The sequence below is a fragment of the Cuculus canorus genome, chromosome 3 (genome assembly GCF_017976375.1).
Source record: "Cuculus canorus isolate bCucCan1 chromosome 3, bCucCan1.pri, whole genome shotgun sequence".
NCBI lineage: Eukaryota > Metazoa > Chordata > Aves > Cuculiformes > Cuculidae > Cuculus > Cuculus canorus.
This window is the reverse complement of record NC_071403.1, coordinates 30,420,847-30,439,628: the sequence shown is the minus strand read 5'-3', so window position 1 is coordinate 30,439,628 and position 18,782 is coordinate 30,420,847. Positions and strand designations below refer to the sequence as shown.

General features: G+C 39.9%; 1 protein-coding gene across 3 annotated transcripts in view; it reads right to left on the bottom strand.

The window, feature by feature from the left end:
* Positions 1-3: 3 nt before the first annotated feature.
* CRYBG1 (crystallin beta-gamma domain containing 1) overlaps positions 4-18,782 on the bottom strand; it is a 99,520-nt gene continuing 80,741 nt past the window's right edge. For all 3 annotated transcript variants that reach the window (XM_054062672.1, XM_054062673.1, XM_009564880.2), the window contains 7 exons: positions 18,298-18,407; positions 17,906-18,035; positions 13,654-13,793; positions 9,846-9,969; positions 8,415-8,573; positions 5,425-5,587; positions 4-2,846 (listed from right to left, as the gene is read on the bottom strand). In XM_054062672.1, the coding sequence (XP_053918647.1) occupies positions 2,758-2,846; positions 5,425-5,587; positions 8,415-8,573; positions 9,846-9,969; positions 13,654-13,793; positions 17,906-18,035; positions 18,298-18,407 (915 nt within the window). In that variant the 3' untranslated portion in view covers positions 4-2,757. The remainder of the gene's footprint in view (positions 2,847-5,424; positions 5,588-8,414; positions 8,574-9,845; positions 9,970-13,653; positions 13,794-17,905; positions 18,036-18,297; positions 18,408-18,782) is intronic.

The window sequence follows — 18,782 nt, the reverse complement described above, 5'->3', positions numbered from 1 at the left end:
TTCTGCCTGCAGTCAGCCCTTCACTGGTAAATTACACTTTAACATGAATTTGTACGTAAGAACTGTTTTTTCTTTAAAAGCTCACATAGGATACATAATTTAAAAAAAAAAAAAAGTTGTTTTAGAAAACCCTCTTTGATTCCTTTACACTCTACTTGTTAATGACAATACACAGACAAGAAGTACTAATGTCCCTTAGATATTTCTATATGAAAACAATGTTAAGAATGTAAGTGTGACTTCTGCAGGACGTTCTTCACTCTTGGGATAAGAGGGACAGCTGGCAGCATTTTCAGGCTTTTATTTTCCAGACTTTTCAGCCAAGTACTCAAAAGGTGAGGCACACTTATCTAACTGGCCATGGGAAGCTTGTGCTGTCCTTTCTTCTTTGGCCTCCCTACTTCTGTTCACTTTTACTAATACATATTATGACTCAGTCTAGTTCATTCTCAGAACCTGCAAACTTCCAGTATTAAGTGGTCACATTGCTGTCTCAAGACCGGTCCTTTAATCTTTATATACTTTGACCAAATCTCTCATGGCATAACTAATCTGAGTAGAAGTATGGAATAAAATCAATCTGTAAATGATAATTATTCTAATTGCCTAACTCCTGGCACAGATTCAGCTGGCTACGGTGTTTATGCAGGTAGGCCAGGCATGATTTTGTGAGTAATTGGGAGAGCCTGTTCCTTCCATGCCCCCATCACTGCTGGTGGGGGGTGAAGTGCTTGAGGACTACCTCTCTGTTGGTCTGGTTTTAAAGTTACCATTTTACCCGAGATGGGCTACGGAGCAACTTCCCCTGCAGTTATGCAGGTAGAGCGAAGGAAACTGGTAACCTCAATTGAGAGCTGCACATTTACTGTCATGCAGCTCTGGTGATGGAAAAACCACATCATGCAGTACTTCCTCCAGGGAACAGAAGCAACAGCCATGTGAACTGTGGCCCCATGTATAAGTGCACTGAACCTGTACTTGTATAGGAAAAGCATCTGCTCCTCAGAGCCTGCAGGTATTCCATGCCATGCAGTCACTCCTCATTAGTGATTGCAACTCCTCATTAGTTGTTGCAGAGGAATTATGGACAGAGAAGGGCACAAGACAGAAACACACCTAACTGCTTAAAGGTCAGCTTTCTACTTTTAAAAATAATGTAAATAAAAAGTTACCTAACATAAATTTATTTCTAAAATGCTATATTATATATAGCAAGAGCACATCAATATGACAAAGTACCACTGTTTGGAACCAATAACAACACGTTTTCTATGAAGGACTAAAAGCAGCACATTTCAGAGCAACAAAACTTCTGTATGTCTGTACAAAAGGAGGAAGATCAGTAAGGCACTTCTCTAGGGTGGTGACAGTAAAAGCACCAGTATCCTTTGAGGCAGTACAATAGTAATGAAAATGTTAACTTTAAACATACTTACTATGCAAGACAAAGGCCTGGATGCTCCTAGGAGCAGCTTGTCATAACACTGGTCTAAGCCAGAACAAAACACAGCAGCACAGTACGAGGCTTCGTATTTTACTTTTTTGCCAATATTAAGGAAAACTAACAAAATCAGGTTAAGAGCAGGGCAACAGAAGAACCTCCTCCAGTCATTAGTATGTCTGACTTGTCACAAGCTCTTTACTAAACCAGTAACACTCACTTTGAAAGGGCACAGCCCTTGTGACTAGGCACGTATTCAGGCTTGGCTTTGCTCCTTACTAGAGCAGTCTGATGCTTCTGACCAGCAGTGACCCAAAGCCAGCAGCCCACCACAGGTGCTGCTCTCCAGCCTCACCAGAAGTACTTGCGAGTCTGACATTCTCCACATAAGACCAACAGGCAGGGGCTGAAAATCTTTGTAACCACAATGCTTTGGTGCTGTTCCAGTCATCTTTAGTGATACTTTCCCTAAGAATTCTTGTTTTCTATATGATTGTGGAGCTCAGGAAGACTGTGCTTACTGGGACTGTTTTAAAAGGTAAAAATCAGACTTGGCAAAGAAGTAAAATACCTGTAACTCAAAAAGTTAGGCAGTCTAGAAAATGGGCAAGTTCTTCACATTCCAATGCATCCTTTTGCCAGCCCTCTTTCTAAAAATCATCTACTAATTTACATCATCTCTACATGAGAAAATCTAGAATATTTTTTCTTAATTTAGGACTTACTGTATTAGCGTACTAACTCTACTTAAAGCCACGTGTTAAAAAAAAATTCTTCGGATGTGCTGTGTGCTAGCAGTGTTTATATTTTCAGTAAACATAAGTTTGTCCCAGTGAAAGAAATATATTCATTTCCAGTACTGAATATTTCTCTATACTACAGCCCGTAGATCTATACCCACATACACACTGCACTCCCATTCTTTATAAAATAAGTTTTGGGTTTTAGCCCTTCTCTCAGTTAAAAACCAAACCTTTTAAAAATAATTTAATATTATCCTTATTGACTATTGTGGATTAACTACTCACTGACCCAACTGCAACTCCATGGGGTCTCTCCACCTTTCATTTTCTCATCTAGCCTGAGTCACACTACCACACTATCTGACATTGAGTTGTGATGATAGAAATAAAAAAAAGATTGAGAGATACTCAAGATAACAATCTTGGATAGGGAGGTGAAATCGTTCTGTTGCTTGTTCTCTTAAAATTGCAAAGAGAAGACTAAACTCTCATTGTTGATCCTGTATCCTTCAGAGATGGCAGTGGCAATTTGAGTGTCTGGAATAGTGGCTAATTCAAGCATCATTTTGGGGATTATAAAACCAGCGGTTCCCAACACTGTGTTAATTTTTCTTCATTGACTGTGTTGACGACGACATGTTCACGATCATATTGTGCACCGCCTGTAAAGAAATATTCCAAATAGTGTAGATCATCTTTGAAATAAGAGACATACTCTAGGTTTCAGGGCACCTCCAGTAAGTGTACATAGTTTCTCTTATCCCCAAGGCACTAAAAAGACAAACTCATTTTCATCACTACCTCCTTTGGGATTAATTTTGAAGCAGGGGAGCATGCCTGCTCCTCTCCACCCCTTTGGTAACTCAGCAGTTTGGCTTTTTCAGCCTGGATGGGAAGGAAATACTGCAACTCAGTCAGATATAGCTCCTTTAAGACTGTCAGCTCCCAAAAGTTCAACTTGCATGTTCCCTCAACAGCTGTCAGATGTCACTTTGCTCCAAAGATGATGTTTACATGATGAAATAAGTCCTGCTGCTAAAAGACAATAGAAGCATGGCCACCAGGGACAAGGTCTGGTGCTCATTTGCTTTTAACCATTGTGATCCTGTATTTTGATCAGCTGAATCCTAAGTTGCCAAACACAGACTATCACCCCATGGTCAGTTGTTCTACTGGCAGCCGAACATACCTGAATGCAAAACAGAACCCTTTCCTAGGGGGGATTGATACTCACATGATGCAAAGCCAAACATTTTCTCAACAGAAGAGCACCATTAGTATTCTGACTTAAGAAACTTGGAAGCAAAGAAACGTTCACTACAAAAGTCAGAACTGACATTTTCTTCTCCGATCTAGTACATACTGCAGAAATGGAGGACACACGCATCTCATGCAGTACAACACGCCTGCAGTAGCAGGTAGTCCCATTGGAAGCAGCCATCTGAATCAACCATTTATAGAGAGCACCAGGACACACCTACAGACTGTCTTTCATTCTGCACCCCTATAGCCTCACCCTCCCTGAATGGGCAAAAACCAAGCCTGGCAGCTGAAAGCTTGCAGTGAATGTAATAAATATGGATTCTAGCAGATCTCAGAAAGAAATAAGCAAGGCACCCAGAGTCCTGAATGGGCGGGCACATTTAAGACCAACTCTTTGGTACTGAGGAAGTACAAGAACCTTAGGTGTTCTCTACTTCAGGAGTTTGGGTGAGGCTCTCTGGTGCCACTGTCCCAAATCAGAAAGGTCTGAGTAGGTTAACAAGAACATGATTCACCAGGCAATTACTAAAAAGTGGTAGAGATACACGACAAAAATACTTTCAAAGTTCTTCAGAAAGAGGGGCAAAAGAAGGGAAAAGCAGATCAAATACTCCCTCAGCAAAAAAAACTTGTTCACCAGCTACAAAAAGATAACATGAACTACATAGCTCAGTTGTCACTGCAGGTGCGAAAAATATTTCATAAGCAGTGCCTGATAGAATGTAAATGTTATAATGGGGGAAAAGATGGGATTTTTTTCAGTGTAACAAGAGAGTATTTCATAGAGCAGTGCTCTGGACCAGGCTTTGTGCTATGCTGGTACATCCACGAGGTGGCATTGGTAACTGCAAGGTTGAACAATTGCAACTGTTTGCTGAAGAATTCAGCAATGCTCAATTTGTGGTCAAGAATGGATGGCAGAAACAGGTAATGTTACCATACGGATTTACATTTTTTAAACTAGGAGTGCATCTATACTTTCATAACCAGACCTGTCCACTGTGAAGTTCTTCAATTATAAAATGCAGAACTACATAATTGCTTTTAACATGATTAACTGAAGACAAGGCAGCATAATAGTATTTCTGCTTGTTTGGTGCAACTCAGCACTGACTTCAGAGAAAGTTATTGCAGTCATTGTGACTAAAGACACTCCCTTGAACCTGAGCCTTTGATAAGTTTATGATTAATCATTCCCTGCTTTTTATGACAGTAAATAGAATTTGTGAGTATTTGTGCCGATGCTGTCAGACGTTAGATAACCCTTTCTTCACAGTTCTGATAGTCCTGTCCTTTGTAGTTCTGAAGTGACTGCTTTCCCCCTCCTGAAAATGCAGAATTTATGTAACAACATCTGATTATGCTAATTCTGCTAATTGTTCCACTTGCTGCCTTCTAAAAAGGTGAATCAAATGGCTGTAAAAAAGCGAATGTAAAATGAGCACCATGTGTGCACAGCCCTTAGGCTGCTATGGCAGAATCTCATGTTCACAATAAAGGTACAGCCATTAATAAACAAATGAAAAAACTTGTTGCATCTAATCACATCAGTGTACAAGCCTGCCTTTGCTTTCCTAATATCCTTTGGCTATTGCATCTACAACTACTATATAGGAAAATATGCTCTACACAAATTAAAGTCAATGAGAGGCTAGGATTTTCTTGCTTCAGCATTTTAAATAATGATGTTCACATGACCCACTGCCATGTAAAATTAACCAAGGATATCTACAGTGAGTGGACACTGGGAATACAAGATAAGCAAGTACTGTGAGTTGCTAAACTCTATGTAGAAAAATGAAACAAAGTCCTAGGGCCTGTATAATTCAGGAGGTCACATTAGCTAATCAGGTCTATTTTGATTCTAGATTAAAGTACCTATAAGACCATCCTTAATTTATAGGCACATTAGTGCCTATCCCACTGCAAATACCATGTAATTACAACACAATGTAATGAGATAACGCATTTGCTTACCTTTGATATCTAAAACCAGGTTGGGTTTCATCTTGCTATAAATCCTGCCATCAGGACTAATATGCCAATATTGTTTGTCTTCGTTCCGCTCAAATGACAGACCAAGTTTAGAGCCAGGAGTTATAAGATTTCCAACAATTGTCAAGCAGCAATCCTCTGCCATCTGTATCACCAGAAATACAACAGCAATTATTCAAAAGGCCTTAATTCTGGTATGTGGTGTTTTTTTAAATGGATAGGAGAGACGTCAGCAGGCAAGAACAAAATCTAGAATCTGCTTTCCCTAAAGGAATGTATTTTTGCCCCAAACTAAAGACTACTTGTTTTTCTTTTGTTCCTGTTCCTGCTGACGTTCTCCACTACATAAAATCATTAAAATAACCGTGCTGTATCAGATCAAAAGGTGCAATTAGCACCTGCCTCCAGCAGTGGCCAATAACAGATGCCATGAGAGATTACATACACTCTGGTCTTGTATGCAGTACGTTCCTGCTAAACTCTCCCAGTCTACAGCAATTTCCAGCTCTGAGGCTTTTCCATGTAGAGCTGGTACCTTCTATATCTGGACAGTTTCTGTCCTATATGCGAATTTGTTAGCCACTTCCCAATCAAGGTAGCCTTTTTGCATGTACACCCTTTGGTATCACAACTGTTCTGTGGCAAGCAGTTCCACAGCTTTAGCTACTACTATTTTAAAATTGAAAAAAAAACATTTTATAGGCAACTCCTAGGTTTATTTGATGCTCTCCTCATCCCCCTTTCCCTCTCTTATTTTAAGGGAAGTCTTGTCCACACTATGTTTGCAGAGACTTCAGTCATATCATTCCTTAAACTGCCCCCTTTGCAGGCTAAAAAGTCATAGCTATTTTGTCTCTTGCACAGGAGCCCCCGTCTCATATGCTCATCCTTTTTTGTTCTTTAATCACTTGGTTCTACTTTTTGAGATAACAGACATAACTACACAGTATCAAGTGTACAAATCCCATGGTGTATCTCAATAATATTTTCTTCTTTGTTTTGTATTCTTTTGCCAGTCTTTTGTATTATTTGATTTCAAAACTTTGCAAATGTCTTTATGGTTAAAAAAGAACAGGCAAAAGGATATTAAGGCTGTATTAACAGTAAATTGCAGTTAATTATTCTATGGGAACAGGGATTTTCAATAGATCACCATAAGCTGCCTTTTAACTTCTGAATGGATTTCAGTGGCAGATTAACCAGACAGACACTCATCTGCCCTTGTTGATGTGGCCCTAAATTATTAAATATACAGTTTGGAAAAAGTAGTAATTCTTCCTGTCTCAACCTAGAATTGAAGTAAGTTCCGCAGTTCTGAAATTCTCATCTTTGTCTAAAAATGTTCTCTAGTGGGACTTGGAAGACTAAGCTTACACATCACATTCACTTTTGGCCACTTCTTCTCCCATTGCCAGGAAACTCATGAAGAGTGAGGAGACCCGAATTCGTATCTGCTCTTCATAGCTGTTTCTGAGAAAATGAGCAGAACGACTTTTATATCCCACTTACTGGTCATCCCACCTACCTAAAACAGCCCTTCCTTGAAAACCTCACACATACCTCAATACACTGTGACTCAGAGTCAGTGAGACGACCTAAACTTACAGGAAGAAAGACACAAGTTCTTCCAGTGACCTGTCTCTGCCTACGTGCACATACATACCCACGAGTTTAATTTTCTTTTTTAAATGCAGTGAGAAACAATTCCTTGTGCAAAATACATTTACTGCCATTCAACAGAAAGGTGGCAGAGCTCTGTAAGAGTTCAGTCATTTAAAATCAATATTGCCAGTTTGCACTCTGCACTAAACTACTGACAGCTATACAGCACCACCTGTGTATCCTTTGTGCACAGAAAAATGCTTTATGAGCTATAGAGATGGGGACTAAAACCAAAAGCATCCATCCAGAGCCAAAGAACACCACACTGTCCCAATATGAATACTTTCAGTGAAATGTCCAAGAGGCACTGTCAAGAGAGGTCTTTTATATGCGATATTAAAGCTTTTAGCTTACATTGCATCATTTTGCTGTCTGCATAAATCCCTTGTACTACTGTATGTATCCTGTAAACAAGTCTAAACAATGTCTTAGCTTATTAACAGTAAGATTCTTCCCTCCAGCATAGATGACATAGTTATAAATGGCTCCTTTGAAGTTATACAATCCTATAGAAAAAGTTCACAGGATTCTTTGCAGTCAAGCTGTTTAACAGTATTAAAGTAACTTAATTTTCTTTGGCTGGCATCCCTAGGTAAGACTGTTCATGCTTAAACATTATGAACTGCACATACTTCTGCTCACCTCAATGACAATTCACACATGATTAGTTATGGACTGTGAGAAAAGTAGGACTTCATCTGGAAACTTGTACAGTGGAATGGAACAGGGATGGATTCAACAAATACAGGGATAACCAGAAAAAAAACCACTCAAACCAAAACCCCAAAACAAAAAAAGTAGTGTTTTAGCTTTAAGCTTGCCTGAACGCAGAAGAGGATATAACCTACATTACACTAATGGACTTACCACAAGGTCTGTGTAGTTGAAAAGATTATCTGGAAGGGTCTGCATTTTAAAAAGTGTCCCCTGCTTTCACACTTTTGTGATATTTTCACTGTGGAGAAGGAGGGCATGAGAGTGGAAGTAGCTCATGAAGAGCAAGACAATGATCTTCTAGTGTTGATTGTACTTACAAGGCTCTGTCTTTAGGAGAAAATTACATCATAATGGAAATCTCTCAAAATTTCAATTGCATCAGAAAAGGTTATCGTACAGCTAGTCTATATCACCTGAAAAAGCCAAAGTTTGATTAAAAAATAAAACTAAAACACCCCTATAAAAAGATTGTACTGCAGCTGAAACTGAATAAGCCTATAAAATAATTTAAGATGATACAGTAGGAATTGAATTCAGAAAGCCCTACTATTGGAAAGGAAAAGAAAAAATATTACATTGAATTTGAATCTCACCCGGCACTTTATGAATCCATCCTGATAAACCCAGATTTGGTCATCTGAGTCTGCATCTTCTGCAACCTGTATTCTGAGAAGATTCAGATTGTCTAAGTTTCCATCAGCTGACATGAATTTTCCTGTTCCCTTGTTTTGAAGCCTAAAGTACACACGTTTCTGCAGAAAACAACAACAGAACTCCTTAACCAGAGTCTCAGAATGCATCCTGCTGTATTAACAGTAAATTGCAGTTAATTATTCTATGCGAACAGGGATTTTCAATAGATCACCATAAGTTGCCTTTTAACTTCTGAATGGAAGTAATTGCTTTTAACTTCAAAGCAATTACTGTTTAGTGCTGAACTCTGTGCCTCCCTCTTTCTTGCAGAAAAACTTTACTATTTTAGAACTTTGTCCAAAGTCCATAAATGTCTAGAACAAGCCAAGCTTTGAGAACTCACCATTCTGCATGGAAGGTTATAGGCTTTCCTATGCACCGAGATTAACCCACAGTGGAAAGCTAAGAATGTTTAATTCAGATTAGCACTAATTTTTTGCTAATTTCTTGCATAGGTGCTCTTAGCTTTCATTTAGGGTGCACTTGTGCAGTTCATTTCACTGGCAGCAAGCATGACACTGCACATTCATGCTGCAGCTTCTTACACGTGAACATCTCTGTTTAGAAAAGCTCTCAGCCAGGGCAGTCAAAATGCATTATTCCTAACTCTGCTTAAGGCTATGCAAAGACAACACTACGACAGCGAGCAAATGCATTTAGTTACAGGTACAAGTGGTCCGTGAATTAGAAAAAGCTGTTCCCTCAGTAAAATATGGCTCAGCAAGAACATAAATGTTAAAGCTCGCAGGACTGCTGCGGCATTAGACCAGATGACATGGTCCTTACTTAGAGAACAAAATTAAAATACACCACAAGAGTAGTTTTGCAGTAGATCTACACATTATTCTGCTGTGTAATAAGCAGGGAAGGACCTTCTGCCCTAAATTAACACAACATCACTATTAATTGAAGTATTTGATTTTGTTGACCAATTTTCTTGTTGTTCCAAAAATAATGCAGATGGCACAGACATTGACCAGTCTGGCACACCAGTGACCAGTTCGGGTGCTAAATTTTAAAACAACTTATAATAATTTATATACAGCAGTTACAGCCATTATTTGTTAAAATAATGTAACCAATTCTCATATGCTGTCTTCTATACTTTGGTTTAAAGTATGCTTAATGAACAGTTTAAGCAGTAGAACTGCAAAGCCATGTAGCAAAATCAAAGAGCTTTTATTACAGGCGAAACTATAGAGTGATTTTTTTTATGCAGCCATTGCTGAAGCTTGTGATGTGCACCATTGCCTTCAACTGTACAATATCCCCCCCATTCCATTACAAAATACAGATTCGTACATGACAATCTCATGTCAGAGCCTACTTACCTGCAGTAAAGGTCTCAGAGAACCTATCTGACAACAGCCACTTGCTGTATACCAATCTGGAATTTCATTCGGTGATAACAACATCTGACGCCCCCTGTAATTACTGTGCTCATAAATTATCCATCTATGAGGGAACAAAAAGGTACAGAATGCTTTTACTGCCAAATCCTGCTTTGGAATTAATGAATTAGTTCAATAGAAGTCTGTCCCACAAATTAGTGGTGGTTAGCTTTGGAAAACCAATTACTCTATTTTCAACAAGTCTTCAAAAATAATAAAATCACATCCTAACTTAGATCAACAGCATTAAGATGAGTACACTGGAGTTCACATTTTAAAGCCCTGTTATTTAAGAGTTACAAGCTGAATGAAACATAGCATGGAAATTGGGAGAATCCAACTTTTAAATATCATCTATTGTCAGGAAGTAATGTGACTCCTTGTGGAGCACATATGAATCATAGAACCGCTTGGTTGGAAAATACATTTGAGATTATCAAGGCCAACCGTAGCTGTCCACTACTAAACCATATCCCTGAGCACCTCATCTACCTGTCCTTTAAATATCTCCAGGGATGGTGACTCAACCACCTTCCTGGGCAGCCAGTTCCAGAGCCCGATGACCCTTTTGGTGAAGAAATTTTTCCTGATGTCTAATCTGAACCTCCCCAGATGCAACTTGAGGCCATTTCTTCTCGTCCTATCACCTTTCACTTGGGAGAAGAGACCAACACCCACCTCACTACAACCTCTTTTCAGGTAGCTGCAGACAGTGATAAGGTCTCCCCTCAGCCTCCTCCTCTCTAGGCTAAACAACCCCAGGTCATCATAAGATTTGTTCTCCAAACTCTTCACCAGCTTTGATGTCATTCTCTGGACACACTCCAGCACCTCAAGGTCTTTCTTGTAGTGAGGGGTCCAAAACCGAACACAGTATTCGAGGTGCAGCCTCACCAATGCAGAGTACAGGAGCACAATCACTTCCCTGGTCCTGCTGGCCATGCTGTCTCTGATACAGGCCAAGATACTATTGGCCTTCTTGGCCACCTGGGCACAGTGCTGGCTCATATTCAGCAGCTATGAACCAGCACCCCCAGCTCCTTCTCTGCCAGGCAGCTTTCCAGACACTCTTCCCCAAGATTGTAGTGCTGCACAGGGCTGTTGTGTCCCAAGTACAGGAGTTGGCCTTGCTGAACCCCATACCACTGGTCACAACCCATTGACCCTGCCTGTTCAGATCCCTCTGTAGAGCCTCCTTGCTCTCAAGCAGATCAACACTTCCTCCCAGTTTAGTGTCATCTGTGAACTTACTAAGGGCACACTCAATCCCCTCATCTAAATCATCAAACAGATTGAACACAACTGGACCCAATACTGAACATCAGGGAACACCACTTGTGACCAGTCTCCAACTGGATTTAACTCCACTTACCACCACTCTTTGGGCCTGGCCATCCAGACAGTTCTTAACCCAGCAGAGGGTGAACCTGTCCAGGCCAGTGGAAGCCAGTTTCTCAAGCAGAACACCCTGAGAAACGGTATCAAAGGCTTTACTGAAGTCCAGATACACAACATCCACAGCCTTTCCCTCATCCATTAAGCAGGTAACCTTGTCATGGAAGCAGATCAGGTTAGTTTGGCAGGAGCCGCCTTTCATAAACCGATGCTGACTGGGCCTGATCACCCGGTTGTCTTGTGCGTGCTGTGTGATAGCACTAAAGATGATCTGCTCCATAACCTTCCCTGACACTAAGGTCAGACTGACAGGCCTGTAGTTCCCTGGATACTCCCTCTGACCCTTGTAAATGGGCCTAACATTTGCCAACCACCAGTCAAGTGGAACTTCCCCAGTCAGCCAGGACTGCTGGCAGATGATGGAAAGGGGTTTGGTGAGCACCTCTGCCACCTCCCTCAATACTGTTCCGCATCTGCTTTATATGCTACACTGCTGCATGTGCAGAACCAGTAGTTCCGTGTAGCTTAATTTGGAGAGGGAAAGAACTACTAGGGATGCAGACTGCAACAAGCAAATACTGGAACTGCAACAGGGTGAAGTTATCTAGGGTATTTTGATAGGGGTTTTATTTCAGAATACCTTTCTTCTTTTGAAATACCTGAAAGTGGGGAGGGAAGGTGGAGAGAGTGATGGAGAAAGAGAACACATGGAAAAATTATGTTTATCATTCCCTAGCACATCTCCAACCAGGCTTACAATCACATTGAGAGCAATCTGTCAAAAATTGACTTATGCTATCGGCGTAGGCAGTGAATTACACCTAGACTTTGCAATAGGCTGCAATAAAGTGCAATTTGTTGAGTGTTTTCATAGTGATTTGCTGGGACTGTCCAACAGCCATATGTTTCTGAGTACACTCAATACGCACATTCTCCTGTTGCCTCTATCCTCCGATGGATTTGTCAGTAGACGTCTATATCCAGAAGAAGCACACTCACCTTAATTTTAGTATACTTCCACAGCCTAATACACATCTTTCCTCAGGTATGAAATCAAGGGTATGAAATGATAAATGGATGTCTCTTAGCAAAGGAAGGAAGGACAAAAACCCCTTCAATAAGGGAAGCAGTAGGGGCAAGGACACTGAAACCTGTATTTTGACACATTTCAGCAGCTGACACTGCTATAATGAAATTAGAATTTTCCTACCATCCTCTCTATCCTTCCAGGGATCAATGAGAAAAAAAATACATATTCACTGGGCAGGAAACACACAATTCACAGCTCCACTGCCTGGAATCATGGTAACCATGCCCTTGGCAAAGAAGTAACTTGATGATTGACTTCATGTTATTTCTTGTTATGGGAATTGAAAATCAGCTTTATTGTAATTATGATGAAAGATACTGAAATCACAGGAATATGGCGCAGGTACCTTTTTTTATGACCTTTATGTTTCAAACTTTGTCTCACTGTGCTAGGGAAACCTTCTGACCAGCTTATCCAGATGGGGAAAATGGTTTGCTCTGCAGATCTGATATTAGCTATCCACTTGAGGGCAGTCTAAAGCTATCCAACAGCATCTCTCTAACACACACCTTGCAAATTCACCTCTTCAAAAGCACACATTTAAATGCAAAGCAACAGCAACATGGATCTATCGCTAAAAAATAAGTCACATTATACTAGTTCAGAAAAAAATGAACACATACTTGAGCAAGTATCTTGGAGGCAGAGCTTAACAACAGGTAAAATACAAAAAGAAATTCTGGAACACCAGAAGAGAGTACAGTAGTTTTCAAGCTATTTTTTTACATGATCTTCAAAAGTCAATTTAGAGAACACAACTGCCCAAAAATAGCTAACAAATTTAACTGTTAGATTTACAACCAATTCCTGAAGGGATTATTACTAGTGCCTAAAGGAGTGAGATCATGATCTGTTTTTACTACTGCCTCAATAACATCTGGATAAATGGATGCACATAAAGACTTATTAAAACATTTTGAACTTATGACGTGCCACAGATCACAAACTAAATGATTTTTTGATTGAGACCTAAGCCAAGGGCACAGAAGCTAGTTTTAAGGCTATGGAAGCTGGCTTTTATAATATAGCATGAAAGAAGACACCAGTTTTCTTGTGTGCTTTATTCAAATTAGTTCCAACTTCTAGCAAAGGGTGACAGTCAGTGATAACATTGAAACAGGATGTGAAAAGGTTCTGCAAGAAGAAACTGCATTAATGCACTGCACAGACTATGATACTCTGATCTTGGTTGGTTTCTAACACCTGTAAATTTTCTGATTAAGTATATCATTCTAAAGAATCAAAAAGCCATTTTAAACTTACATGCCACCAAGGACTTGAACTGAAGCTATTCGAGGACTGTATCCCAGGAACTGGAGATTTAAGATTTCTGTACTGAATTCAATTTTCTTTCCTTGGAAACCCACCTTTTCAAAAAGAGCTATGCATGGCTCAGACAGCTCCTGCAAAAGGAAGACGAGCACTTTTATAGGATGTTAGAACTCCAGATGGTGACTGAACATATCATTCTCCACACGGCCCTGTTATTTATGAGGTTTCTTCTTGATTAAGATCAAAGACCCTGAATAATGGTTTTGCTCTGCAACAGGTTACTTGAAAGAAAAAAATGTAATAAAATGTCCTTATACGAAACACACAAGGGACTTTCTTGCATGGAACATAAAATTTTCTTACAGAAAGGCAAACAGCAACATCTCTGCTAAATTCTTGCATAACATCTTAAGTATGTGTTAAAACATATTTTAATTAATGCCAAATCCCTCTTCCATCACACCAAACCCCACTCACTGTAGGAATTTTCATCTTCAGACTTAAACACACAGTAAGAGAATATTGATTTCTACAGCTTCAAATGACGACAGCCTTGTCAGCACTGCTTATCACTTACTGCTCTCATTTTTAACTCTTACAGTATGCTACATCATAGAATCATAGAATAGTTTGGGTTGGAAGGTACCTTAATGATCATCCAGTTCCAACCCCCCCTGCCATGGGCAGGGACATCCCACTGATCAGGCTGCCCAAGGCCCCATCCAACCTGGCCTTGAACACCTCCAGCAATGGGGCAGCCACAACTTCCCTGGGCAACCTGTGCAAGTGTCTCCCCACTCTCATAGTGAAGAAATTCTTCCTAATGTCTACTCTAAATCTGCCCCTCTCCAGTTTGTAACTGTTCCCCCTCATCCTATCCCCACAAGCCTTTATGAATAGCCCCTCTCCAGCTTTCCTGTAGGCCCCTTTCAGGTACTGGAAGGTTGCTATAAGATCTCCTCTCTTTTCCAGGCTGAACAAGCCCAACTCAATCTCTAACTAGACAAAAGCCCAACATCAATCTCCAACTAAACAAAAGCTTCAAGACTCATACTTCCAAGGTGAAATTAATGACTTAAGCAAAACTGTAACATCTGAATCCCCCAAACTCCTGTGGGGGGATGATTCTTCTCTCTCTCTGTCAAAATATTTCTGCTGTCTCTGCCCACATGAAGCTCTCCGCATCACTGAATCAATTTTAAATGCTTTCTGGATAACAAACCTTGGACTGTTTTCCGTGTTGTGAGGCATCTGTAGTGGACTGGAAATAACCCCTCACAGTTACGGCCTTCCCCTGGAAGCTGGGAGGTAAGGGTTTGAAATCCCTCAGGATAAAAATTAAGCCTGAGTGTCCTGGTGTTATAGATTACACTCATAGATTGAAATGACCCTGCCACTCCCTTTCTCGTAAGTCTTCCTGCAACGACAGCATAAAACCAATGCCGTAGCCAGAGCTCCTTCCTGCTGGCATAAGTTACACGTGCTCGAAACACATCAGCTAGATTGGGAATGCCTGACACGACGCGAAGTCTCGACAGACTCAGATCTGGCCTCAGGCATGGAAACAGGCCTTCCAAGGCAGGGGTGGCTCTGTACATGCATGGCAGCCGATATCTGTGCTTCCACGTGGCTGTTAGGCAAGATTTCATGTCTACCCATTTCAAGACTGCTTAAATTCCTCTTTAATCTTCTTTAGATGTTTAAAGGCCCAGATGACCCTATTGCATAAGCATCACCATTATCGCCTCAGCAGTCCAGGCTGCCACAGCTGAGCTATGGTTCCTGATTGCTCGCATGCTGCTCGGCTGCAGAAAACGTCTGGAGAAGCCTTTCAGCTTACTCCAAAAATCAGAGTACACTCATCCCTACCACGAAAGTTTAACACCAGTTAGACTGCGATGCATCATCATGGGTAAAAAGCGCAACAGGACAGTCGCACCATGATGATGTCCTGGTAGACTCTCTGACCCCTGAAGCCCTTTTACAAACCTGTACCTGCACTCTAAGGCACGCGACTGGTTAGACAGCAGCCCCTGAGCCATATGCAATGCTTCAGAAATTATCTTCTTACAAAGAAAACACATGGACAGAAAAGTAAATCCTCCAATTTTCTACCACACCTTTCACTCTGGGCATTTTTTAGTTCTGCAGCAACACTATTATAGAAATCATTCGACACAGAGAGAAGTGCAAGCCCAGTTCATGAGTTTTCTTTCAGCACTTCCCATGTACTATACAAAGCTGGAGCTCTTGTATATATATATATATATATATATATATATATTTAGTTATTTCACAGAATTGTTCATTACAAAGAAGTAGTATTTTGCACCAGGAAGTATAAGCCACGTTTTCATTTTTTATACCATGTTCAGGCAAAAGAACAATTAGCAAATTCTAGAAGGAAAAATGCTATTTTCTACCTGCAGCATGTGGAGCATGCAAAGCAAGGACAATCAAGCAAAGATACAGTGGTATAAAAACCCAAAACCCTTGACCTAATGAAGAAAAGTCCTTTTAACTTTCACTTCCAAGTTTATCAAGTATCCCTTTCACTTATTTTTTTATGGTCCATTAGCAATACATCCCTATAAGGGGAAGTTAGACAAGATATGTATAGTAACGACATATTAAAATAGGAAAGGAGCTTCTCGTATAGAAATGTCACAGAAAAATCACGGGGAAAGTTATGGTAAGGCAGATGGTGAGGAGGAATTAAGATTAGCATCACCAAAAGAAACAGTCTCAAAATAAAACTGACAGGTGAAACTAATATCCAGAATACTAAAGTTCAAGCTTTTGTAAAAATTTTGAAAAATGAACAGTATACTATGATCACTTCCACCTAAGTCATTATTCTCTGTACTCCGGGGTTTGCTAATAAAATGCTGAGCAAAGCAACTAATTTTCCTCTTCTCCACAGGCAGGAAGCTTCTGAAGAAGGCGGCAGCAGCACGTGACTTGCAGACAGATGCAGTTCCATGCTACTTTCTGGAGTGTAATAAAATGTAGGGCTAGAAAAGGTTTCAGAAGTTATAAGAACTTCAAGAGGCAGAGAACTGGCATTTGGTTGTTTTAACACAACAGTCTCTGTCACAAATAGTGTATCTTCCAAAGCTAAACTGATCCTTCCAGCTTGAAACAAGCATTTTAAACCCAAGACCTCAATACTGACATGTACAAAAGAGTTTATTTTAATTCATGGTGATCACCCACCAAGCTTGGCTAGAAGCACTTCTACTGTTTTTATTGTGATCTGTCTACTCGGCAGCCAATGAGTTCAGAAGCCAGACATACTTACTACAGATGTTTGTTTACACAGTACATCAAAATGTTCCAGAGACATGAAAGAGGATGACACATTTTAGTTCTCCTTCGTCAACTGCTGCATCACTGACAGGTTACCAAAATTACAGTGGAGTGCAATGAAGTTGCCAAATTCAAAGAAGAGAGTCAGTAGTGTACTCCTCCTTTTTTAAAATGAGTACCATCACTTCGTATTGCCCTAAGTTCCTGGATTCTTGACCACGTTTTGTTAGTAATTACTTTGATCTTAAAAGATATTTGCAGATTCCATAAGTGATCCATCATAATGATTGGTTATAGGCTTGAGCAAACTCGTTCCTCACCACTGATGAGTTAGTTACAAAATATGTAAATGTTGTTCAGTTTGTATCCACCACACATAACAACAACACTGATTTTGCCAAATGGTGTTGGGTGTTGCTTGACTTTATCTAGAAGGGTGCATTATTTCATGATTAACTCATGTTGCATTTCCTTGATTACAGCAACAGTGTTTTATAATTACACGTATGTCATGGAAAGTTGCTCAGTTAAATCTGCTTTTTTAATATGCATAAAAAAAAAAGGTCTGCAGTACAGATATTTTGTCACACCGTCCTACTGACGTTTCTCAACCCACTATAAGTGGTCTCTCCTACTGGGAAATAAAGAGTCTATCCTTGACATCCTTGACTCTTTTTAAAGAAGTCCTTTTATAAGCTGTTATTAAGAACAGTGATGTTGGGCAGCTACTTCTGTGATGTCCTCTCCTTTGCAAAAACAGCAAAAAGGTCAAAAAACCTGACTGCAGCTAGGACAGTTAACTGCTACTGCATGGGAAAAACCCAATCCAACTCCTCTGTTGCGTCCGTACCATTTTTACTGTTGCAAAAAATGTGGACGTCAGAATCATCAGTGTACTTATCTACTTTACAATATTTCTAATAGCATTACTTACAATATTTATAATCCGTAAAGATTTTAGAACTGTTTGAGGTGAACAACCCATTGCTGTCAGATCAGGATAGATCCCTTCTTCTAACACATACTGGTTACCGGAGAATTCTTCCTCGTCATACACTATGCAGCTGCAGGAACAAGAAGAATAAATTGCCTCTTAAGAATTCTGTGCAAGTAAAACAATGCTAGTGTTTCTCAGTCTTTAGCAAGAGTTACTAACAGAAACATTATTTACAGTGATTTGTCCTGACAAGCTAAATTTGATGTGTAAACTGCAAAGCATTGTTCGAAGTCCCTGTACGTGAAAGCATTTCAGGTGTTAGAAAGCGGGTTGATTTTTAAACTTTTACCACTTCAGTGATTTTGCAATATTCATTCGATACAACTTACCTGCCATCTAAAATTTTTGAAGACTTCACAGCAAATGAACCAATGCATCCTGTGTTTCTTTCAAATATTTGGCAGTTACCCTTGAATTCAGGCTCTGAAAATAACTGGACCTTTAAAAAGTTACAAACAGATTTAAAAACAATTCATTTTTCAATGTCCAGTAGCATACCTCTACCACTACTTCTATAACTAGATTTAAACATACTTAAAACACCCAAACTTCCTCAGTTACACACGTTTTTTATTCCTTCTTCAGTGTTCTTGTTCAAGACAGCAAGGTCACAATACCAAAAAACTACTTCTAGCAGTAAATCACTCAGTAACATACAAAATAACACTAACAAAGATAGCTGCTTGGACTCTGCTGGAGAAGAATTTTTAATTCCCACAGAATGGCCAGAATAGGCACATCTTTAGGAAAGGTCCATAGACCATTTTGGTTTAGATTATTAATCCATTTTATCTCCAACATACACACTCTTCCC